The following is a 27,184-nucleotide window of genomic DNA, read 5'->3' on the forward strand; positions in this document are numbered from 1 at the left end:
TATCATTATCTCATCACTTATTTACATATACAGCGTGGAAAATATTAAAGGGATAGTTCACCCAAAAATGAAAGTTCTGTCATCATTTACTCGCCCTCTTGTCATTTCAAACCTGCATGACATTCTTTTCCGCAGAACACAAAAGAAGATATTTTGAAGAAAGTTGGTAAATGAACAGTGCCGGCACCCATTCACTTCTATTGTATGGACACAAAACCAATTCAAGTGAATGGGGGCCAGTTAACAACTTTCTTCTAAATATCTTCTTTTGTGTTCTGTGGAAGAAAGAACTCAATTGAAATGAAATGACAAGGGTGAGGGTGAGTAAATGGTGAATTTTCATTTTTGGGTGAACTATCCCTTTAAGAGGCCATTCCAAAGTTTCATTTCAAATCAGCATTTATATGTATTGTGTTCAGTGTCGGTTGAATTTTCACAAAATCAAACCTCAGGAGTGACATGATGTTTTTATTTGGAATTTGGGAGAAATATTGTTAGTAGTTCACAGAATAAAACAAAAATGATTATTTTACCTAAACACATACCTGGTACATTTTAACATGAAAAAACGGTCTCTTCATTTTTTCCGCAGTTGTCTATAAAAATATATGTCACATAAACAGACGCAGTGTTTATTCTGTCTGGAGAGCAGCTCCTCACAAACTCTTTCTATCCACTTGTGATGTTAATTTTCATGGCCGAGATCTCAAATATCACAGCATCGTCGTCTCAAATGTGGCTACAGATATCAATCACATTAAACCAGAGACAAACAGCTTTGTCTTGTGGCATCTCTATGAAGAAAATGTTTCTGAATGCTTTCCATATTCCCCGACCCAACTCCCGATGGAGAATGAGCACACGTTCTTTGATTTACACTGCAGAGTCACACGCATCATGAGAAGAACACAAGGTTCAACTGACACACACAACAGCATGCACACATTCAATATAAATAACAGACCACTCTAAAGTTATGTTGATGACGGATACGTGTTTAAGTCAAATGAAATACTGACAACATTTCGACTAAATTCCAAACGAAAATATTGCCTATTTATTGTTTTTGTATGTCAAGAGTTAGAACTTTGATGGCTTTAATGAGAAATTTGATGTATACATTTATTTGTCGGATGGATCATTCACAGAATGCTATTATTATGTTGTTGTCAAATCCTAGGCAAAGTGTGATCCGATACCAGTCATCTATATGGGAAAGCACTGGTATAATTGTTGTGTATTGTATGTGTTGTATATTTATTTTCTAATGGACATTGAGTTTGGAAATAAAAGTTGAATATTGCTTTTTTATTTTTTGCAAATATTGCATTTATTTGCAGAAAATTGGAACAGGACAAACTGGTCAAAATAAGAAAAAAAGATGCACTGCTTGCAGATGTTGAATACTGAAAGAAAGTTGATATTCATGTTTAAACAACACCATACTAATGTTTTTACATGTATTCTAGCATCAAATATGAATCTATGATGGAATAAGTCTGATGTTTCACAACTTTCATGCATCTTTCTTTGCATTCCCTCAATCGTTCACATTGCCGTTGGATGACTTTACATCATTTCTGAGGTTTGATTTTGTTGAAATTCAACACACGCTGGACTGCCATGGACACAATACATGCAGAAAGAATGAAGTCATGTCTTCAGCAGCCGTATGTGACTCTAAGTCTTAAGGCCTCAACTGAAAATGACTTGCCCTAACATATCGTAAAATATGTCAGTGCCATTGTTTTGTCTAAAGATGCACATCAGTAATGTTTCTTTCTAAAGCATTTTTTATAAAAGTGACTCAAATATCCTAATCCAACTAAGGCATAGTCCTGGCTTAAACTAAACCACGTCTGTGAAACCGGGCCTATGACATATTGAGCATCTAAGTTTGATTTCAAGAATCAATTTCACTATGATTTCAATCTCTGACATGGCATTACTCAGTCAAGATTAAAACTATTAAGATTATATTTTGACAGAATGTTCTTTACATTACGTACGATGATTTTGTGTGGAAAACAGTAAATCATTAAAAAATGACTTTAGCTGGATTATCACAGTCAAGGTCACATATCTTATGATATGCAACACAGACGCATTGCGACATATTAGACGTAAAACAATAAAGCCATATCAGTCAAGTGGGAAGAGGAAATTAGGTCATGGGAACTTTCATCTGTGACATCACTTCCTGTTACATCAAAGGACCGGCTAGAAGTTCTACATCCTGAAACTGGTTATCATCGTCATCACGGTCTCTGTCCCAGACGTCAAACAAGTGGAACACGGCTCACGCATGCTAAAGTCACATTAGCAGAATGTGAGGTCTTATTGAATCCTTCATAGCTTTTATGATGAATACACAAAGTTATTTTGTGTATAGAATATATATATATATACAGTATATACACAGGTACATCTAAAAAAATTAGAATATCATGATAAAGGTCAATATTTTTTGTCACTCATTTCAGAAAGTGAAACCCATATATTATATAGATTCATTACACACAGAGTGAAATATTTCAAGCCTTTATTTCTTGAAATTTTGATGATTATGGCTTACAGATAATGAAAACCCAAAATTCAGTGTCTCAGAAAACTAGAATATTACATAAGATCAATAAAGAAAAAGGATATTTTAAACAGAAATGTCAGGCTTCTGAAAAGTAGGTTCATTTCTATGCACTCAATACTTGGCTGGGACTCCTTTTGCATGAATTACTGCATCAATGCGGCGTGGCATGGAGGCAATCAGCCTGTGGCACTGCTCGGGTGTAATGGAAGCCCAGGTTGCTGTGATAGCGGCCTTCAGGTCATCTGCATTGTTGGGTCTGGTGTCTCTCATCATAGAGTCTCTGTGGGGTTCAGGTCAGGCGGGTTTGCTGGCCAATCAAGCACAGTACCACCGTGGTCATTGAACCAGCTTTTGGTACCTTTGGCAGTGTGTGCAGGTGCCAAGTCCTGCTGGAAAATGAAATCAGCATCTCCATAAAGCTTGTCAGCAGCAGGAAGCATGAAGTGCTGTAAAACTTCCTGGTATACGGCTGCGTTGACCTTGGACCTCAGAAAACACAGTGGACCAACACCAGCAGATGACATGGCACCCCAAAACATCACTGACTGTGGAAACTTCACACTGGACTTTTAGCAACATGGATTCTGTGCCTCTCCACTCTTCCTCCAGACTCTGGGACCTTGATTTCCAAATGAAATACAAAATTTACTTTCATCTGAAAAGAGGACTTTGGTCCACTGTGTTTTCTGAAGTCCACAGTCAACGCAGCCATCTACCAGGAAATTTTAGAGCACTTCATGCTTCCTTCTGCTGACAAGCAAACCCGCCTGACCTGAACCCCATAGAGAATCTATGGGGTATTGTCAAGAGGAAGATGAGAGACACCAGACCCAACAATGCAGATGACCTGAAGGCCGCTATCAAAGCAACCTGGGCTTCCATTACACCCGAGCAGTGCCACAGACTGTTTACCTCAATGCCACGCCGCATTGATGCAGTTTCTGAAATGAGTGACAAAAAATATTGACCTTTATCATGATATTCTATTTTTTAGATGTACCCACACATATGTATACTGAATATACTTTATAATATATACTGTATAAGTGTAGTATACACTTATATAAGTGTATATTTGTACAGATGTTGTGAGGGGGTTTGGCTAGACTTGCCCCCAACAGTCAACTAACATTTCCTTAGGGGGGCGCCACGCCCATCCAACGGCACCTCCCGCACCCCTTGAAGGTCAAGTTAATTTTTATATAGCGCCAGATCACAAGAGAAGTCATGCAAGGTTACCGTTCCTATATAACATGTCTATACCTTGTTCTAGGGCTGTGCCGATAAACGATATCATATCGAATCACTATAGAATGTATTTCAAAAACGATGATAAGCTATTGGCATTTTGACTCGATATGGATTAATCTTACAGTCTAACAGAACGCAGAAATAAACTCAACAACAGTCAGTCAGCGTGCAGCTTTTATCATGCGCGTCAAAGTACAAAGTCCATTTCATACTGCACTTGGCAAAGAAAACTCGACATGAGGAGGAAAACATGACTGGAAGCGGAAACAAAGGTGAAACTAACCTCGAGTTGTCATCACGCGGTTTATCAAGTGTCTTATTTTTTTTTCGCAATCGTCGGTTAAACAAAACAAACTTGAGGCGCAATTGCAAGCGAGTTACTTCGAAACTCAAGCACAAACGTTTTTATATCCATCGTTAACATATCTGCTAACATGAGCTGGTGCTTATGAAACAAACCAGCGCTGCCCTGTACAGATCAGAGATGTAATGAAGTGAGTTTGTGTGCACATTCAAATATTGAACCTTGTATGTAAGATGCTTGCATGATTAAAGAAATGTACTACAGTTTATGTGAGATGTCTTTAAGGTTCATTGAATACATTGAATGAATCCCACTACTCGAGCAAGACATTATTGCAGCGTTACGTATGTGCGCAGGTGCTGAGCCAATAGCGTTCGATTGTACGCAGTAACGGAGCCCTTTCATTGGTTGAATGTACTGAATGAACACTCCCTTTACTTAACGAGTCAATGGAGTCAAAATGAGACTGAATGAACTGGTACATGTTGTTTATGGCCTAATATCCTCTGTGTTGCAACAGTGCATTCATTTAATTGAATTTTAACGGGTTAAAGGTTAACTTTCGTTAATAAACTGTATTTAAAATAGATTATTTTAAATACAGTTTTTTAATTAAATATATATCGAAATAAATATCGTTATCGATCAATATAGAAAAAACTATCGAGTTTACTTTTTTGCCATATCGCCCAGCCCTACCTTGTTCTTTTAAAGGTCTCCTCAGACGAGCACTTTCAACAAGATGGTATGATTTATTAGGGTCTTCATGAAATGTCTGGAACATATTTTGCTTAAAAACACTCAATGGCTCTGTAAACAAAACCTTTCTTGCCTCGTCAAAAACAGCTATGCTCACAGCAACCCGTTTTGGTGCATGTCTCTTTAAATGATAATGAGTTACAGCGAACCCCACCCCCTTCTGTCCGGCGTGTCAACACAACACACGTGTAGTACTGCCATGGCAACGGTTTAGCTAAATGATATTTCCTGAATTCCTCTGCAGTTAGTTTCGTCTTAAACGTCTCAAATCATTCGTCCGGAGACTAAAAAATCCGTAACAGCAAACAGCGCATCCTAATGTGCTTATGTACGTTGTGCGTGCTTACCTAAAATCCACGGAATCCACTGCAGATCTCAGCGGAATTACATGGATTTTAGCGCTTGTCATGGACAAGTTATAACGTTACACACACAACGTGAGAGCTAGTTTGCTGTGACAGATTTTTCAGCCTAAGCACGAATGATTTGAACGTTGCAGGCTGGTTTTTTTAAAATAACCAGAAAATAACGTTCCCTGCAGTGTTAATTTCGTGGACGAAAACTACGACGAAAAGTATTCGTTAACGACATGTTTACACTGACAAAAACGTGACGATAACTAAATAAAAATGAATGCATGATAACGAAAACTGTAATAAAATATACTGACATTTTCATCAACTAATAAAAACGAGAGTAAAATATTCTTGTCCCACCTGGCGGATATCAGTTTGCACGCATGTGCTCATCTCATATAAACGGTAGAGAGAAGTCTCTGGGAGAAGGGGAAGCACACACATGTATTCTGTGTCTCCACGCGGGTTACAAAGAGTCTTATTTTCCTTCACAATTGCCGGTAAAACGCCGCAAACTTGAAGCGCGACTGCAGGTGAGTCACCCCGAAACACATTACGAAGGAGCACAAAGGTTTTTATATGCCTATGTTAACTTAACACGAGCTGCTGCATAACGTGAAATGCAACATAGAGTCAGCCAAAAGAAACCAGCGCTGTCCTCTACTGATTATAGAAGTGATGAAGTGAGTCAAACTGTACATTCCAACCAAATATGTAACATGTTTGCATGACTAAAGAAATGTAATGCAATTTATATGAAAGCTATTTCTCATTCATTGCTGTCTCAAGCAAAGACAGTGCAGCTCTTTCTTCAAAGAGGCATGCCATGAGCCAATAGCCTTTGAGTGTGAGCCCTGTCAGAGCGTTTCATTGGTTGAATGAACTGAATGAACACGCCCTACTTAACGAGTCAATTGAGTCAAATGGGATTGAATGAACTGGAACATGTCGTTCATGGTCTAATATTCTGTGTTCCAACAATGCAAATCTAGTTGCTGAACTTTTCTGAAAAATAAAGGTAATGACCTGGTTTAATTTCATTCTAAGGTGAAGTAAATTATGTCAAAACAGTTGAATCTTTGTATGGAACACTTAATTACGCCAAGTAAATGATTTAAACCATTTAGATTTTAGTAGACTAAATATAATGTATATTTATTCGACTAAAATGTTTTTCATATTTCGTCAACTAAAACTAAAATGATGGGGTTGACTAAAATGTGACTAAAACTAAACTGCATTTTCGTCAAAAGACTATGACTAAAACTAAATCAAAATTTGCTGTCAAAATTAACACTGGTTCCCTGATGGTTATTTATTGGTTATTTTTTTGCAACCAGAAAATAACGTTCTCTGATGGTTCTTTTTTGGTTCTTTTTTAATGGTAAAAATAGTCAAAACTGGTAAACGTCAGTGACGTGCAATACAGAAGATCACATTAACACATGTTATACTGACCAAATGAAATAAATAAATGTGCCCTTTAATGGCTGAAAATAATGAACTAGTTAAGCTAAATGAAAATACAATCATCTATATCCATGTGTATTTCTTTAGTGTGGTTGTCTGTTACTGTATGTGTGTGCGCTCGAGCACGTGCATTCTCCGCTCTGCCGCGCACTCCCGTCATTTAAAAATTAACGGTCATTTCGTTTTACCTCACCGACTAACACATTAGTTTAGCGGTTTATTTATTTTAAGTTTTTATTTAACAACGTACAGATTTGAGAGTAAACTTATATTTTCGTGAGTTTCAATTGATTTGACACATCTAAATCAACAGACCATGATGTAAGGACTGAAACTCAGGGATTTTGATTGTTATATCTAAAGACGGAGCCGCGCTATACTTCTGTGGTGAGACAAGAATATTGTTAGCCTGAAGATGATTAAATGTTTATTCTTCTGGCAATTAAAATCTGCTTTAAATATTGTGTTGAAGTCATTGGTTACTTTATTTCAATATCTATCATGTCTGATGTTGAGGTAGGCCTACAGACAGTAGTTTTTTTAAGGTTTGTTTTTGGTTATCTTTACGGAAATAAAACGTTAGTTTCCCATTTTCCCAGTTACCAGGCCTTCTATGTTTCATACATACTGTGGGTATATCAGAATATAAAATAAATGGCCTGATAAAACATTAGATTGATTAAATATTATTTATTTATTTAAAGTATTGTCCGGACCTCCGGCGTAAAGAAAATATAGAAACCGCAACATTCACTCCCCCTGACACTGACCACGTTTACATGGACAAAAATAATCCGATATTAACACGATTAAGACAATACTCTGATTAAGAATGGACCATGTAAACAGAGATTTTTGGTTATCTTAATCTGTCTAAACTCATAACCATAGTAAACACAAATGGAATTAAGACGGGTGGAGTACTCCTATTTTAGTGCGGTATAGACATGTACAGGCCTTAATCGCACTATTACCGGCGTGTAGGAACTTTGGCGGCACTTTGCGACAGGTTACACACACGCACAGCAGTGGACAGCCGTTTCGTTTTACGGTAAACAACATGACTTCAAGCAAGAAAGCACATTTTTGGTCCGAACGGGAAACAAGAAAGATGCCAACAATTCTATAAAATAAATGAAACACCAAACACTGTATGTGGTACCATGGCGAAGACGAACTGTTTGTTGATACATGAAATTATGGAGAGAACGTCGAACGGCGTCGCTTAGTGACGTAATAACGTATGCCATTAATCCAACTATGTAGTGTAACATGTAAAACAGGAACATGAAAGGTATATTCTTAAAGCAACTTAATCGTAATATTAGCTTACTCAGAATAAGACAAATAATTTGATTACTGACGTCCATGTAAACGTGGTCACTAAGGAGCATTTAATTGGTCAGCTGTTCTCGTGTCAAAAAATCCATATTAGGAGTATTACTGTGTTGTGTTTTAGTTTGCTGTATATTTAAACAAAATCAGATTCTGAATAAACTGAAATCATTCATATATTATCAAAAATATCATTAGCATTAGCGTGCTAAAGTCTGTGTTATAAGGCTGCTTGATTATGACAAAATTATAATCACAATTATTTTGCCCAATGTTGAGATTACGATTACTCATTGACTTTGGAAATAAAGTCAATAAATGGATCAATTATTAAGAATAAATATCTTTGTTAATTTAACACTGGATTCAAGTTAGTAACAAATAAATATAATGAAAGTATGAACATTTACATTCAAATAAATAAAATAAAGAATAATAAAGAAATGAGGCAATCCTTGAATAACCGCATGCAGCACAATAATTGTTTCGGTTATTTTTATGTTCATAATTGTTGAAAGCCAAAACTGAAATTAAAAATGGATCAGAATTCATTGTGAAGTTCTATAATGTGGCTCTAAAAGGAAAGGGATGAGATCTGGATGAAATGAAGGGGTGTAGAGAGGGTTGAAGGCTCAATGTCATGTGTTTCTGAAGAGGATGAGTTTGATTAAAGGAGCTCTCTGAAGATCTGCTCCTGACCATTATAACACCTTCACTTTCAAATTCAGCCATTATTCTCCCTCACATCAATTAAAGCCTCATCCGATTGGCTGTGTGCTCTTTAATCTCTCGTCATGTTTTTATCGACTGGAGTATTGATTTGATGTCCAGGCTTTCATCTGCCAGAGCTTTCAGAATGTGAGTTCATTTAACCCTTTCATCTTCACGAGCAGATACAAGATGCACACACACACACACACACACACACACACACACACACACACACACACACACACACACACACACACACACACATACGTCAAGCAAATATAACAGATGAACTCATGATAGATTACAGAAGATTAGTGCCGAGTCCTCGGCTACATCCAAAAAGAGACCGGGTCAGGACGTGTCTTTACTGTGAATAAATCACATGCTTATTTAATTAGTCTTAAACATCTATGTTTTTAGTGATCAAAAAAACCTTTGGATTAAAGCATCATCCCAACATGACGTAATTACACGACAATGTTGATGATTTTAAAGCACAACTGAGAAGACGATCATGACCGCGTCAGACGTGACCCCAGACATCTGAAGCGGCTCTTTACACCAGCCATCTGGACTCTGGACCATTTCATGAATTATACCTGCGATGATCAATATAAAAACACTGATCTCTAGTTTTCTTTATATGAATAGTGAATCAGAAAAACAGTGAATCTGAGGACTGAACATCAACGAGTTAATTGAGGTGTACTGAGCGCGGCGAACATACTCAGCGCTCACACTGAAACATCTGGTCTATAGGACACAGACTTCTCTGTTGTTTCTCCTGTAACGCTGCTCTGAAACAATGCAACACTGTCAAAAGCGTTATATACTGTAAATAATCTTGAATTGAACTTCTTTCTGAATGCGGCCAGGCCGTCTCACTGAGGGAGGTCTCCAGCGGATCCATCATTTGGACAAATAACAAAGCAAGTCACCTCACCATATCATTTTCTTTGACACCCTTTGACAAAAGTTTAAACAGAGCCCCTACGGACTGAATTAAACGTGACCCTGGATTCCATCCCGCTCTCGACATTGCGTCCTGTTTGCCCTGTGATCAGCTGTATTGTTTGATGTTGATTTGTACCGGGCCTGCCTGCGCATCCCATAATCACAGAGACTCCCACGCTTCCACCAGTGTAGTCCCGAAACAACTCCCTGCCAGTAAACCCCCCCCACCGTCTCTCATGCGACCGCAGCAGAGCTCTCATGCTCTACACGGTGTGTTTTATTAATGGCCAACAGCAACATGAGAAACACAAACCCTTTAAAGCGGTACTTCAGGCTTGAATCAAAATTTCCCCATGTTTTACTCCCCCTCAAGGCATCCTGAGTGAATGTGACTTTCTTCTTGAAGAATAATGCAGTCGGAGTTATAATTAGGGCTGTGCAAAAATATCAATACATGTAACTATTGCAATATTTTTTTTTCAATAGCGTATCGATAGTGATACCTCTACTATCGATCATTTTTTTAAAATCACGTCATAAAGTAAGTGGAAGCGAGCATGGCGAAAATTATAAGAACGCTTGGAGCTCTCAGAGCTGATGTGTGGGTGTGCTTTGGTTTTCAAAATAAGTCATGGAGCAATGAGTTATATCAAATAATGCTGTTTGTAGGCTTCACAGGTCATGACACAAGTCACTTGGCTACTGCAGTGCATTAGACAAAAAGTTTATTAAGAAAAGTAACAATGACATTTATTGAGATTATATACGGATGTGACACCAGCACATTTACAGCACGGATGAAGCAGGGGTTTTATTCTGCCCATGTTCAGTGTTTTAACTGTAATGCACCACAACAGCCAAGTGACTTGCGTGAGCCGCCTTATTCCCCTGTGCTACCCACTTGAGGGGTGCGACCCACAGTTTGAGAAGCCAAACCTCTGATCTAAAGGTCCATGCATCGCACATCATGTTTTTACACTTATCCTTACAGAAAACACCCGCTGGTGCACAGCATGTTGTATTTCTAGCTCTACTTTTACATTTTCTATTTAAAGTATTGCAATATATCGCAAATGTGTATCGTATCGAAATACATAGCAATATATTGTATCGTGACCCATCTATCGTGATATGTATCGTATCGGGAGGCACTTGCCAATACACAGCCCTAGTTATAATACCACGTATCCTTTTACTTCCAAGCGGTAGAATGGGAGTCAATGGGGGGCAAAAGGTGCATCCATCGATCAAAGAACGGCTCGACACGGCTCTGTGTTCTTAACAAAGGTCTTCTGAAGCCAATCCATGCGTTTGTTTAAGAGAAATATTCATATTGACGACACTATTAACGATCACGTCTAACATCCGCTGCAGGTGAACGAGAGGCTTTATTTTCCAGCAAATGACGCAAACGGGGGTCGTAAGTTCCTGTGACGAACACAGCAGTTTTCATTTTCAGCCAATATAAACACCGCCTCCTCTGGACGTCACCATTATTTAGCGGAAAAAACAAGCCTCTCTTTATCCTGCAGCGGATGTTAGACGTGATCGTTAATAGTGTTGTCAATATGGATATTTCTCTTAAACAAACGCATGGATTGGCTTCAGAAGACCTTTGTTAAGAACACAGAGCCGTGTCGAGCCATTCTTTGATCGATGCACTTTTTGGAGCTTCAAAAAATCGACACCCGTTCACTCCCATTCTACCGTTTGGAAGTAAAAGGATACGTGGTATTATAACTCCGACTGCATTATTTTTCAAGAAGAAAGTCACATTCACTCAGGATGCCTTGAGGGGGAGCAAAACATGGGAAAATTTTGATTCAATCCTGAAGTACCACTTTAATCCTTATTCACTGCTGAAACATTCTGCTCCAATTTACAGATAAAACGGAAGAAACACATATGTATAGAACATTCTGTAACAACTGTGTGTGTGTTATGATTTCATCGATTAGTTTGTAATGTAAGTATTAGAAAATAAAACTACCAAAAATGACTCTTCTTGTGTCTGGCCTGCTCTAAGATGTGTGGTGAACATTAGCATTACATAAGAAAAATGAATCATTATTGCTGTAAGGGACCCAGACCGCAAAGAAGATTGTGGAGTCTTTCTAAAGTTTCCATCTCGCAGGAGTGCTTTGTTTTTCAGGTGAGTAGAAGAGTCTGGTGTCATTTTCCATGGTAAACCACATCATCTTACCACACACAACTGTACTCAAACAACCAAACATACACAAAGATGTTCAAAAACACACACACACCCTTTACAGATGAACACGACAGACCCTCAGACCCACGTAAACAGATCAACAATAAAAGAACATAAGAAAGGCTAAATAAAAAACACAACTTCTGTCATCAAGGAACACATCATGTCATCAGTGATTTATATCTGTGAAGAGATGAAATCCATGTTTCATAAAACAACAGTGAACAAATGTTTATTGCTTTGTGTTGTGTTTGGCAGTTATATCCAGTTGACGTGTTGTGAAGTGTGTGAATGTGAAGCGGTTGAGACACAGACAGAAGTGAAGTCTTTGGTATTCTTGGCGGGGGTTATGAAGCGCTCTTCTCAATCCTCCGGCTGTGAAACAGTTAAAGAAGGTAGCGGTGCGCCTCTGACTGTTTAGAGTCGTTCACAGTAAGATGCAACAGGTGCTTGCGTGGTTACCAGCCTCTGTGTTTACTGCTGACTCCCTTCCGCAAGAAGACAACTTCACACACTGTTTAGTCTCCACCTCATCAGATAACACACACACACACACACACACACACACACAGCAGAGTTTGCATTGTAGTAAAGGTGCAGTTGCACAAATACACACACAGATAACCACAGCACAGCTCACCTTCACTCCACTGAGAGAGAGAGAGAGAGAGAGAGAGAGAGAGAGAGAGAGGGACAGAGAGAGCTGATATCACTGAACACAGGATGTAGGATGTATGTCAGCGGCGTCCACACACACACAAACAAACACTCACGGTATCCCTGCAAACAAGTGTCAAAGAGTCACACACTTTTATTCTGATAGATCACAAACAACTCCAACAGCCGCTCTGAACGCACAAAGGGGCTTCCCCGCAAAATGTACCCTGAAAACGTATCAGACCAGGGACTTCTTACAAGAAAGCGAGGCCGGCGAATTACTTTCATGTTTGTCATTAAAACGGCCTGCTTTTCCAGCGGTTTTTCTCCGCTTGGATCCAAGAAGACCTTGTTCTCAATCCCATAGGCGCAGTGCTATTTTTAGCAGTTAAATGCTTTCCAGTTGGCTCCACACGATGCTGAGGGAACAGAAACCACATCGAAAGCCACGTTCCATAACATCTGAAAGAGAGCAGGCGGCGGATCTGGGATGTCCCTACTTTAAAACCATCGCTCTGTGGTAAAGCCCCGATCCTTCTCCTACAACACGTCTCTCATTACCAACTGCACTTCACATCCCGCAGCACGCATGCTGAAAATACATTTAGACATTTTCTAATAAAAATACGAGAGGTGCTCCACCTTCCACAACTCACATCACAATGCTAGGGTGTTCTGGGTGGTTGCTATGATGTTCTGGGTGGTTGCTAGGGTGTTCTAGGTGGTTTCTAGGGTGTTCTGAGTGGTTGCTATGGTGTTCTAGGTGGTTGCTAGGGTGTTCTGGGTGGTTTCTAGGGTGTTCTGGGTGGTTGCTAGGTGATTGCTCACTGGCTCCCCCCAACACTTCTTCAGGAGACCTCAGAGAATGTGTGGATGAAGTGTGATTGGTCAGTATTGATGTCAGGAGAGGCTATAGGCTGATGCTCTCAGGTGGGTGTACAGCAAAAAACACTTACAAGCGTTTGAACAGGTTTTAGTCTGTCACGGGTGTTGAGGCTTCACTCACGAGTCAGTGATTTGTTTTACGATGGCTTTCATGGCTTTCTCTGTCATCCACGCAAACAAGTGCTGATGTCACACATATGATTATCGTACAGGAGCGGCTTTCGTCCCAAAACATACACACACACAAATCACAGAGCTTCGTGTTTAATTCCACTCTAAAGTCTTCAAGTTTCATCTCTTCAATAAACATGTCTTTCACGGTTAAATGTTTCCTCTTCAGCGCATTATAATCTGCTTCTATCTTTCAGAAAGAGATCTACTGCTACCAAAAAAACCAATAGTTTACATCATTCCCAACACCAATTGATTTATTCAAATAACACAAGATGTGAAAACTCTTTTACGTCATAAAATCTCATACCCTTGCAGATGTGTCGTGTGTCTTCAATGCGAGCGATACAGCATGAAGAGTGTGCTGCTGTAGTTGTCAGCCGTGGGGTCAGCCAACGCCCCCAGCACCCCGAATTAGTGTCGGGCCAGACCTACTGGAGCCTCGCCGGCCACACGGGGCGGCACACATGGGTGTGATCACAGCGGCTTGATCCCGCTCGCATCTGATACCCATCTACCAGCGGCACAGATGGGCACAACCCAACAACACACACACGTGCGCGTGCTATCACAGAAACAAACATGATGAGATGTCCTGAAATCTGCGCTTGAACTACAAAAAAAACCTTTCAAACTTTATTTGAGCTCAAATTCATCTAGCCGGAGGTGAAGACACAACAAAACACGGAAATCACACACAAAAAGACCATAAAAGCTCATTGCAGAAAAGAAGGGCTAACCATTCAAATCGAAATCGACATGTTTTCACCAGCGAAAGAAACTAGACTTTTATATTTTACAAGCGGTTTTGCTGAGGTGTTCGAAACGGTTGCCAGGGAGTTGTGAAAAGGTTTTTGTGATATTCTATTATAGAAGGTTAGCGTCTTCATTCTGTGTCAGTCTATGAGATACTTTTACATTTGTGAACTGTAAGGCAGGGCTGGGTGAAGTTTTTTCTTCTTAAGTTCTTAAGACTATTTTGCCGAATTTGAGCCCAAGTAATTCAGGACAGATCACAGATCAGATGATTCATGTGTGTAACGCTCAGCTTGGTGATGTCATCATTTCAAACAAAACCTGTAGCTGATGCTGTTAGAAAGTTTTGGACTTCAGGTGAGAAACATCCCATGAGAACACAGCAGTGATCAGCGTCGTCATTAAAGAGCGCGCGCGTCCTCCCCCTCCAGACTGTGTTCTCTCGTCACCCAGACGCCTGCCAAATGGCCGACGGAGGAGGGGGAGGTGAGAGAAACACACCTGGGTGAGAACCATCCATCGGGACCCACCTCTCACAAACATGAAGCGCTATTTAAAGAATGGTGTTTTCTGTCAGAAAGAATGAAATGATAAATGCGTCACAGACTGACATCGATGACTGTCAGAAAGTGATGGTTACCTTGAGGTGGGGGATTTTCTTTCAGTTTGACTGGCTTTCGTGAAGACTGATTCATTAAGAGAGAGTCTTTTGGCGACAAGACGTACAGTAGCACGAACACAAGAGGAATATGTGCTGCTGGGCATACGTCTGGAGCTGAAACTAAAGATTCACTGTGATCAAAAAAAGAGAAAGCGTCTTCAACTTGGCGTCGAGCCTTCAAATAAATCTGACTAGAGTTTTGATTCACGTGAGTTCCTGACCGGGGCTTGTCTTGACCTCCTTCATCATCATGTTTCAATTTGCTCCACACATGAGAATCAGATCATTTTGATGGAGATGAAGATTATCAGTAAAGAATCATTTCAATTTCACCGTATTTCTCACACACTTTCTTCACTTCGTCACGCGGATTACTTTCAACATTTCTATTACTTTTATTGGGCTTTTTTAAAGCAGCGGTGTACCTTTTCTTCAACATGTCTGCTTTTTAAAAAACAACTGAATATGTCTTGGGTTTAAATGGACATAATTAGATTTTTTTTAAAGGGACAGTTCACCCCAAAAAATAGGTCATCATTTATTCACCTCAGATTGTTCCAAACCTTTACAAATGTCTTTGTTTTGCTAAACACAAAGGAAGATATTTGTGAGAATGTCAGTAACCAAACAGATCTCATCCCCATTTACTGCCACAGTAGCGAAAATAAACACTATGGGAGTCAATAGGGGACGAGATATGTTTGGTTACTGACATTCTTACAAATATCTTCCTAGAAGAGAACAAAGAAATCTGTAAAGGTTTGGTGAGTAAATGATGACAGAATTTTCATTTTTAGGTGAACTGTCCCTTTAAGATCTCCGGCACACGTTCATAAACAAGCTTGATTCATTGACTGTTAAACGGTTGTGTCTGTGTTCGGGATGACACATCCCACACGCTCCACAGACAAACTGCACTTCTACGACATTGCCTGTGGAAAGCTTTCACGAGATGAAGTCTTCTACACGCCAGAAGAATTTGTCAGCCGGCGACTTCAGAAGCGTGCAGGGACATGTTAAATCACCGGCCGAACATCTGCTTAACTCTCACAGCGGAACACACACACCAATAATTACAGCTATAAACACCTGAGGGCATCACACACTTCACAGATACTGCCTTCTTCATACATACATCATACTTCAAAGACTCGTACAAACTCTCTTATCAACATTTGTGTTTTAATCTGCCAGTGTTAGACCGTCATCCCACGGCGCTGGGATCATCCAGTCTGAGCGAGGTTTACGCATGTTTTAATGCCATGAAGACCACTCGAATCATTGTCTGTCCAATTTGAAAACTAACAACAATGTACTATTCCAGCGCTCCGTTGTTGTGTTACGATTGAAGAATGGGCTAAAGAGGTTTTCTTCTGAAAGCGGATGTAATCCAGCGTCTGTCAGTTATCTGTGTTATTCAGAGGCTCCTCTCAACGTCTTATGACACAAAGCCTTCAATAGTCTTCAATTGTTAACATAAAGACACAAACCCTGATCAACTTCAGCTCATGATCCATGACACCAAGAGACGTCCTCCACAGCGCATTTCAGTGTAGTTGACATGATAAAAACAACTAATCCTTTGCTAATGCAGAACACTATCATTGGATTCAGAGGACAAATAATATCTCTCGCTGTATGTTTCTTTTAGAATTCAGTTGGGATGATCAATCCCTTCCAGTAACATCTCTGCTCATTCACTCTTCTGCTTTTACACTCGGCGATTCTGCCATAACTTATTTCCAAAACATCATATGGTTAATATGATATTCCGCGATTCATCACGGCTGTAGGTAAGATTTACCCACCCATAACACTCCAGAATAAATCTACATTTATATTTCTCTCGATTAAAGAGGAAAGAGCATTTCAAGAGAAGAAATATTGGTAACACTTTAGTTTACGGACCCCTCCTTCTTATTATCAAGTTGCTTATTAGCATGCATATTAGTAGAATATTGGCTGTTTATTAGCACTTATAAAGAACATATTCTGCATCACCATAATTATTCTACATCCCTAATCCTACCCAATACCTAATTCTAACAACTATCATACTAACTATTAATAAGCACCGAATGAGGAGTTTATTGAGGCAAAAGTAAATGGTTTGTTAATGGCGAGAATTGGACCTAGGAATAAAGTGTGACCGAAATATTCTTTCAAGTAAAGTTTGAGCAAATAAGAACTACATGTACAGCACAACATAATAAAGACACAATTCTCAATACAAGCCATCGAGAATTCTCCGTTATAAATATGTAATAACTGTATTAAAAGTACACCTGATCAAACCACAATATTTTGCAGCTAAACCCACAGAATGAGTTCGAAGAAACTACTAACAACATTAGAATATTATTCTTCAGCTGGGAAATATGAAAACTTCAAGAAAGATTTTCACTCACACGATGGCAAATAAACTAAAATCTGATAATGATGTCATCATCTTAAAAACGATCTGTTCAAAATGACACAGAGATCTCACACGCCTGAACTATACATGTTGGAGGAAATGTCTGTAAACTCCACACTTACATGCACACATGCTCACAGACAAACACACAATGTCTGTCCATCATAACGTGTTAACCATGTCCTCATATGACAAAGAACACAAACATGCCAAAACAGCTTTCTAAATATGTGTGCGCATCGCTGCTGCTAAACTTCGACAGATAAAACAAAGTTTAACATTGAAATGAAAGTAATGCATGTGACACACGGGACAAACTCAAACACACCTTCAACAAGATTCTCAGAGCTGCATTTGAAGTGAAAGACTTACAGACGGTGAGACGGGTCCGTTGGGCAGATACGGTTCAGGCAACATCAGAAACGGGTATCCGGAATACGGTGACTTGTACATTCCACCATCTTGATGTTTTGCCACTTGAGGTGAGAGACAGAAAGACATAACTTTCAATTATTTTGAACTTTACTTAAAAACCCAAATGAACTGGCCACTGTACGCCGCCACTGAACAACATGTAAGTGACTCACGCAAACTAAACATCTGTGTTATTTGTAAGTGATCAATCACACATCCTTTATAAAGCAGAAACACATCAACAGATCATGCTTGAGTATTTTAATGATGTAAAAGTTCAGGTTTTCCCCAAGAAAACTCCATCACGTCAAAGCTGTTACACTTTTATCAGTCGGCACAAAAAACACACACTAAATGTTTCAATCGGGAGCAATAAAAACAAAGAAAACGGCCATCATCGTGTGTTTTTCAGTTGATGAAAGTTTGAGTTCAGTTTGAGCGCGCACACATATAAATGACATCAGACATGTCAAGCCTTCACATCTACTGAAGTTTAAAACATTTTCATTTCTTGTCTTTGATAAATAATGTCATGAAGGTTTTGTCTCATTTTGTAAACTTCCAATTCCTCTCTTGAGTACAAAAACACACACAGGAGTTAAAAATGAGAACAAACCATAAACTCTCATTGCTTTCACAACAAAAACTATGTCCAGTGTAGTTACACCAACACACACACACACGCTTACCTTCATCCAGATGTTGTCGTTTATCAGTGTAAACTCTGTGATCTTCTGTGTGTCCTCTTCTGATCACCTGAAATGCACACAAACACACACTCTCTTATGATGTGTTTATGGTGGCTTTGATGGGGCAGTGCTGGAGTTGTGTTTCTCTGCGTGTGTGTGTGTGTTGGGGTCTTACAGCAGCAGCAGGGCTGGAGTTGATCTCGGACTCGTTCACCAGAGAGGACTTGAGATCGGCCAGGTCGCTCGTGAACGCGTTCTCCTCGCGGATCTTCTCCTCGTGATCTCCCTCATCTTTAAACGCGATCATCTCATCATTCGCCCCGAGATCATCCCCCCCACCGCCGTTCAGCTGCGGCATGTCTTACTCCAGATCACCACAACTAACCTGACTAATAAACTTCCCTTGATAAACTTTACTAACTCACTTCACTGATGTTCTCCGGTGAAGATCTTCAGTAGATCAGACGCGCGAGAGAGTGAAAGAACTTCTGCTGTGACGCGCCGCGCGAGCTGAATGTAACAAACACTCGCGCTTTACAACAGCAAAGATCAAAGAGAACGACGCGTGATTGACAGCTCCGCTGAGAAGAGGCGGCGCGCTCTTAAAGAGACACGACGCCAAAATCTACACACGATGGAAAAGAGCGTTCGTTTGTGTTGTTCTCAACTACACGCGCTACAAGTCAAACTGCTGAGAAACACAAGAGAAGCAGAAATCCGTTATTACCGACAGCTCCGGTCTCTACTGATGTTATATACGTGAATTAAAGAGCACTTCTTCAGGTTTCATGAAGCTTAAACATACTGAAAAACATTTCTGTAATAGCAAAACAAGCATGTGTATATTCGCATTTGCAGAAAGAGTACCAAACAACACATGTAAACAAAAACAACAACAAAAGAAATTAAATACATTTAAAGAGTAATTAACAACAAAGTTTTTTCTCTGACTCTTTCTTTGTGTAAAAAATACTCAATGATTCAGATCTCTGTGTGGAGCACAGATAGAAAATATATATTTATATAATTCTAAATATTAATGATAAATACAATTAAGCTTGTTTGAGAGAATAAATACTGTATATTCTTATAATGAAGAAGCAAATTAGATAGTACCTAATATATAATTATGTTACATCCTACTATAATACTATTATTACTAACTAGCCTAATTATGTATATAATATATTTTTATTCAAACAATAGTGCTTTACATTGTTAAATAAAGTAAAAACTGCTTGTAAATGTAGATTTTTGTGACCACTTACATGTGCATAAGTTACGTTTTGAAGTTTTTCATGTATTAGTTTGTTTTTAAATTAAAATAAATAAATAAATAAATAAAAAATAATTATGCCTTGCCACGCTGTGCCATCATATTTGAGTAAATTTACTGTCATGAACTACAGCTGGGAATGAGAATTAAATACAAACAGAAAAGTGACTAGTATTTGCATAAGGCTGCATATTTATACAATATCATCCATGCATATTAATAAACGGATTAAAAATGAGCTGCTTAATGCATGCAAATCTAAATTATAAATGAAACCTTGTTTATTTGCCTTGATTAAATATAGACAGCTGCTTTTCAGGGAGACAGTTTTTCTACATCATTTTCCTGATGATTTCTCGATGGTTTTTTTTAATCATTTTGCCATATAGAGTGAACGTTTGCATGCTTCCAGAGTGATACTTTGACTGCTCTAGTTTCTACTCTTTATTAGAAGTATTTGATTTTAAGATGAATGAATGAGATTTATAGTCTGCTGTTTGAGGTGCAGTATCTCGTTTTTCTTCCTTTACTGTATTTTTTATCTTTAGCATTTCTGTGTTGTATGACTTAAAATGTCAGCGTATACATTTACCAGAGGCAGGAAACACAAACATAAAACATTACAAAGGCAACAACACAGAGCTACCCCTAAAAGCAAGAGGTTTTTGTATGAAAGTGTCTGTTTTGGTCAAAAAGAAAAATCTGTTGTCGTTTGTTTGGATCTCCCACACTAGAATTTGCTTGCTCTCAGAAATATTTGTAAACACTGGGAAGTAAATGAATGTTGATGTTTTAAAACATTCTGAAATCACTTGCAAATCTTTAATGTAGGACACAATTATATTTAAGATAATATGAGAATGAGGTATAACTTTTAACTCTTGATACCTGAATAGCTATCATTGGATTATTATTGTTTTGGCCAAACTTTGTCAAATCCATCTACTGAAACAAGACAAAGAAGAGGAGTGAATAAAACAATAACAGAATCAGGTTGGAGGACTGAAAGCGCATTGAAATGATGAACTGTGTTCTTGCACACAAGCTTTGATGGTTTCCGGAATAAATTGCAGTTCTTAAAAATTATACACTGTGCTTCCTAAATAATCTGCAGGCACATTTAAGTAGCAAAGTAATTAAATCACATCCTTTAACTGAGGTCAAGCCACATCCAAAGAAACACATGTTAACTCAAGCCACTTGTGTGTGTTTTTATTGGCCGTACCCTTGAAACACAAGCGTGTCTGTTCTGTGTTCGCTCTCTGCGCTCTTACTATAGTCAACGCCTGCCTTACAAATCTAGAAACTATATATAGTCGATTCTTTTTATTTCTCTGGATTTCAATTGAAAATCAAACATTTGGCACATGCGTCAGTTTGATGTCTGAGCATTTACAATGACATAAACATTCAGCATGAATTCATTACTGATCCAACACACAATCTGTGTAATGAAGAGAAATGTGTTTTGCAGAAAATATTTGAAAAACATTTTTATGACTGCATGGATCAGATTCGGTAAACTGTTGTATATATTCACATTTACAGTTAGTCATTTAGCAGACGCTTTTGTCCAAAGCGACTTACAGAGAGTTCAGCGAGCAATATCACAATAGGTGCTAATACAAAGTTACTAGTTTCAACAAAAGCCAGAACAATACCTGTTGAGAGAAAGCATTTGGCATTCACACATTTTTACAATAAGATCTTTTCTGTCTATATTTATGAATGTATTTCTGTGAATGATCAAGGATCCTGCTAAACAAATAAAAATATAATGTACATGCACACAAGGTCGTGCAAATGAATGACTTTTAGTAATAATAATAATAATATCTTATCTGTGGAAAAGTATAAAAAACATCTTCAACTGTGTTTGTTTGGTTATGTCAAGAAAGAAATAACTCCTTCAAGAGACAAATGTCTCTGTATATCATTTTATACACCATGTCCACAGAGCACATATTAATGAATCTCATGAATGTTGTTGCGCTTCATTCATGAGCCGAGTAGAGCAGCATCAGTGTGAGTGTATGTGAGCTGTATGTGGGGTTAGTCTGCCCTCCCGAGATCACACGAGGTGAAACCTGTTGTTGTAATCTCTCTCTCTCTCTCTCTCTCTCTCTCTCTCTCTCTCTCTCTCTCTCTCTGTCAGGAAACAAAGAGGCTTGTAATGCCTGAGCCTTTGATCTGAAACACAGCCATTTAAACCTGTGTGTGTACTAAACACACACACACACACACACACACACACACACACACACACACACACACACACACACACACACACACACGCGCACACGCACACGCACACGCACGCACACACACACACACACACACACACACACACACACACACACACACACACACACACACCACTCTTGAGTCACACACCAATATACCGCACTGAAATACACATGCATCTGCACACACACCCTCACGTTTACTCTTGTGCATAACATTAATGAAATCTCTCTGCCTGTAAACCAATGCGAGGCTTCTATTTTAAGACACGCAAGATTCAATCGACACACGCGTGCAGAACCGTGCTGCAGCGCTGCAGCTTACCTCAGTGGAAACTTCAGTTTATAAATGTTTCTTTGAGTGTGTGTGCTTTTTCCTCCTCGTTATCGAACTTCTTCCAATTCTGTTGCTCTGATACAAACACACATGTTTATCTGAGCATATAGATTTTCATCGCTGCTCATAATGTGATACTATGAAAGATTAGGTGTGTTATTTTTTAACACCTCATAAATAACAATAAAACGCGTGAGAACGCACCAGAATATTTGTGTTTGGATGTAAAAGTGACATGAACGACTAAAGCGAGTGAATTACTGATCTCCCTAAACATCTGACATTTTAAAACAATGAAATCCTCATTGCTAAACACGCTTTCATTTGCTCTGGGCAAAGCTCCTTGATACTCAACCATGCAGAAAGCTATAAAAGACACGCTAGTTTCGTCTAATGTGAAGCTAATTTCACATGATTTTCGAACCTGAAGTGGGAAGCAGTGCTTTTGAGATTTAAAAGACATTTTGGCAACACTTTACAATAGGTTTTGCATTTGTTAACTGTGAGTTAATGCATTAGCTAACATGAATGATTTCATGTTAATTTCAGCATTTATTAATACATTTTGATCAATTTATGCACCATTGACTAACATGAATAACTGTATTGACATTAACTGATATTAACAAAGATGAATAAATGCTGAAAAACGGTATTGCTAATGTTAACAAATACAACCTTATTGTAAAATGTTACTGACATTTAAAAAACCTGCTCTCTGCTGCAGATCCAACCCCCTGACCGTCTCTCCATTTCTTAAAACACAGGGAAAGAGAAACACAAACGTCCTTCCTTTTATTCCTTCATTTGTTTATTCGTTTATCACCTGTTCCACAAGTTTTAACACCATCCCTTTGTATAATCTTAAATACAAAGGTTTAAGGTTTAGCAAAGTACTCTTTTCTTATCATGAGTCACGCTTGGCTTGTAGGGTTTTTGAGTTGCTCTGTTGTGTTTTTCAGATTAAAGGGATACTTCACCCAAACATGGAAACTCTGTCATGAATCAATCAAGTTATTCCAAACTTGTATAAGGTTCTTTGATCTGTTGAACACAGAGAAAGATATTTGGAAGAATGTTAGCAACTTACAGTTCTGGGACATCATTGATTACCATAGTAAAAAACATTAAAATGGTAGTCGAAGGAAAATCTGAAGTCTGTTTCTAGTACATTAGTTAGTGACTGCACAGCACACGTGTACTCACAGTCCTTCATTTATGCATCTGTCATGTCATGAATGTTTAATTAAGCGTGTGATAAGTAATAAATAAATCAAGTAATAAATAAAGCAGAGCAACATTAAGATCGTTTATTTTTTGCATGTAATGTACAGTTTTTGAAAGACATGTTTTTGTTTAATCTTTTTGAACGTGAACCATCATTAAATGTTTTGTAAATGAACAACACATTGTTGTTCCACTGTTCTTACTGTGACCTTCATGTCTTACGCATGAGCATTAATGTGTAGATTGAACGTTTTTCTTTGAGAAAGCACACATGTGATTCTCCCAGGACACGCTCATCTCTCAGTGTTTATATTGTGGGATTTGGAGCAGGATTTGAGTCCGTGCATTAATTGTGCGCGTGGTGTGTTTTTCCTCTGGTTGGAGGAGATTTGTGGTGTGTTTGTAGTGGTGAGAGAGTTGAGCTGATGTGGCCGATGTTTCCAGAGCACAGGGACACTGATGTGGCATTGGACAGGATGTTGATTCTTATGATGGATAACTGCTTCAATCTTTCTCTGTGAACACATCAACCGCACATGTGTGTGTGTTATCCGCTCAGATTTCGACTTACACTCAGCGTTCTCCAGCCCATATTTCATGACTATTCATACGAAGAAGGAACTGGTTTTAATTTTAAGACAGTACTTTTCAGCTAGCTTTTTTTCTCTCATCACACAGTATAGAGGAAAACATTTGTGATTTATGGTTTGTTTGTAATTTGTAAGTAATAATTATGTTTACTTCCTCTAAAACTAAAAGGATTACCAAACAATATGAGTGCACAAACATATTTGAATCCCCCTCTATCCCCAATTTCTACCCAAGAAAACCTTCTGATGCTTGTTTACTATAATCACTATAAAAATAATCATATACCAAGACATATCCTGAAATCTTAGATGGTTTAGCTTATTGTAATGTTTTGTCTTATTTTTTGGAACTAGGATCTATTGACCGAAATGCAATATAATATACATAACTATGTTTCAGAGGTGTGAAAAGACTTTACGTAACGAAGCGTTATGTTTTATTACCTTAGAATGAGCTATTTCTATCTACACTGTAAAAAGTAATAACTGAATCTACTTAAGAGGATCTTGTAAATTTAACTGATTTTGTAAACTTTGTTCACTTTACTTGATTATGTTGTGTTAAATGAACTTTTAGGTGGATTCGAAGGTTAAACTAAACAATTTAAGTACACTGTACTTTAGAGCATCGAGTGAGTCTTACTAAAGGCCTGTTCACCGAATATGGTGCCAAAGGTGTTATTAAAAATAATACATTCCATAGTGAATACAACTAATATATATATATATATATATTACGCATGCACGCAAATGTATGTTCTGATTCTTGTCTTTCTCACAACCAACAATGAATTATCTTAAATAACAACCAATAGGATATAAGCTTATTGCAAGCCCATAATGATCGATATACGTCATCCTCCATTGTATCAGAGTTTGAATTTTATAGGGCCTCTGTAATTAAGTTCCAGCATTAAGTTCCAGCATAGAACGAAACTTAATATGCGTTCATGTATTGTACTGTTTTTGTAATGTATTCAACATACACCGCGGGTCCCCTTACATGTTGTGTCACAACTCGTATAGGCAAGAAATTTGGAATCTATTGATTCGTGTTCATGGACACAAAATTCCCCCTTTTTTCATGTCAGTCAAAACGACCACACAGACCGCGTGTGTGTACATTGATATATTTATAACCTGATATCACATATTTTAGGTGGTGGCTAACCAACACCCCAAACCCTAAAATCACAGCCACAAAGGCTAATTTTGCTAAAAATGCAAGTTTCACGAGGTGGCAAAGCAATGATAAATGGCTACCCTAACCCTGCCCCTAAACCTGACGTCACAGGGGAAAGATCAAGTCATTACACAACACACCAATGAGATCGGAGGAAACAGGAATTCACACGAATGAGCCACCTGGTTAAATAGGTCTGAATTCCCATCAGATTGTGTTGATATACATATGAAAGATACTGCGTATTAAAATATGTTAGATTGAAAGTCGTGCTGGGCAAAACCAGTCTTACGTGTAAATTTTTCGAAATTGAGATTTTTACATCATCTGAAAGCTGGATAAATAACCTTTCCATTTATGTATGGTCTGTTAGGATCGGACAATATTTGGCCAAGATACAACTATTTAAAACTCTGGAATCTGAGGGTGCAAAAAAATCAAGATACTGAGAAAATCGCCTTTAAAGTTATCCAAATGAAGTCCTTAGCATAGCATGTTCTCACAAAAATAAAGTTTTGATATATTTACGATAGGAAATTTACAAAATATCTTCATGGAAGATGATACTTAATATCGTAATGATTTTTGGCATAAAAGAAAAATCGATTATATTTCATCCACAAATATTTCAATGCTGCTTAAGACTTTTGTTTAAGGTTTTGTGCTCCAGGCTCACATTTAGAGTTTATTCTGAGATCTCTGATGCAGACTAAGGAAGGGATATTGTAGGGGTTTATTCTGCAATAACAGCCACCTGGCTGTACACTATTACACGCTTATTACACGGCTACTCACTTCATAAGCAAGTTATCGAACATGAAATATTGATTTGAAATATTTTATTAGCTCACAAATGCAGACCTCCGAAAAAAACCCCCATCTCATCTCATCTCAACTCAACTCAACCTTTATTTATAAAGCACTTTCAAAACCATAAAAATGGACCGCATGTGCTGTACACAAGCAGTATATAATAAAGATTAAAAAACATCAAACATAGGAACAAAACATAAAATAAAAGACAAGCCATTCACAATTGTCCTGACCAATCAAATGCCGAAAGCCTGATAAAACAAGTAAGTCGATGCGAACCAACATGTCCCTTATGTTCACAGGAGCCTGATCATGCAGAAAACATCAACAACTTGTATTGTATTCGATATTGTACAGGAAGCCAAAGCAAAGATACCAACACAGGTGTCACACGATCCCGTTTTCTGTGTTAGTTAAAAGTCTTGCAGCAGCATTCTGAACATAGGCCTACTAAAGACGCATAATTAGAGATTCATTTATTCCTAAGTATAAAGCATTCCAATAGTCCAACCGCGTTGAAATAAAAGCATGTTTAACAGACTCTAAATCTTTAGTTTTTAGTTTAGACAATTTCCTTAACTGAAAAAAGGATGTTTTCACAACACTGTTTCCTTTCGGTTATAAGCTGAGACAACGTTCAAATGCCAGGAACAGGAAATTTGCTTGAATCATTTGTAAATATAATGTCATATACAGTATGTTATTGTAATATTTGTGTATGTGTAATAATAAACTGTGCCTGTCAAAATTATTTGCATCATCTGGGTTACCATGTGTTATTAGTATTGAGCAGTCGTTATCTGGGAATATCAGACCTTGGAATGTCGCGATTTGGACTTTATTGAGGAAGGTGATTCGTGTTAGTAGTGAAAAACATCATCAATCTTCAGTTTTGTGCATCATATTCCTACAAATCAGATCATACAG

At 38.2% G+C, this 27,184-nt stretch overlaps 1 protein-coding gene across 8 annotated transcripts in view; it reads right to left on the bottom strand.

Moving 5' to 3' along the window:
- The window catches only part of tcf7 (transcription factor 7), a 53,341-nt gene extending 34,226 nt beyond the window's left edge, over positions 1 to 19,115 (bottom strand). For all 8 annotated transcript variants that reach the window (XM_057361035.1, XM_057361033.1, XM_057361031.1 and 5 more), the window contains exons 1-3: positions 18,764 to 19,115; positions 18,589 to 18,655; positions 17,858 to 17,961 (exon numbers count right to left, since the gene is read on the bottom strand). In XM_057361035.1, the coding sequence (XP_057217018.1) occupies positions 17,858 to 17,961; positions 18,589 to 18,655; positions 18,764 to 18,946 (354 nt within the window). In that variant the 5' untranslated portion in view covers positions 18,947 to 19,115. The remainder of the gene's footprint in view (positions 1 to 17,857; positions 17,962 to 18,588; positions 18,656 to 18,763) is intronic.
- Positions 19,116 to 27,184: the final 8,069 nt, after the last annotated feature.

This window comes from Triplophysa rosa, linkage group LG19 (assembly GCF_024868665.1).
Source record: "Triplophysa rosa linkage group LG19, Trosa_1v2, whole genome shotgun sequence".
Taxonomy (NCBI): Eukaryota; Metazoa; Chordata; class Actinopteri; order Cypriniformes; family Nemacheilidae; genus Triplophysa; species Triplophysa rosa.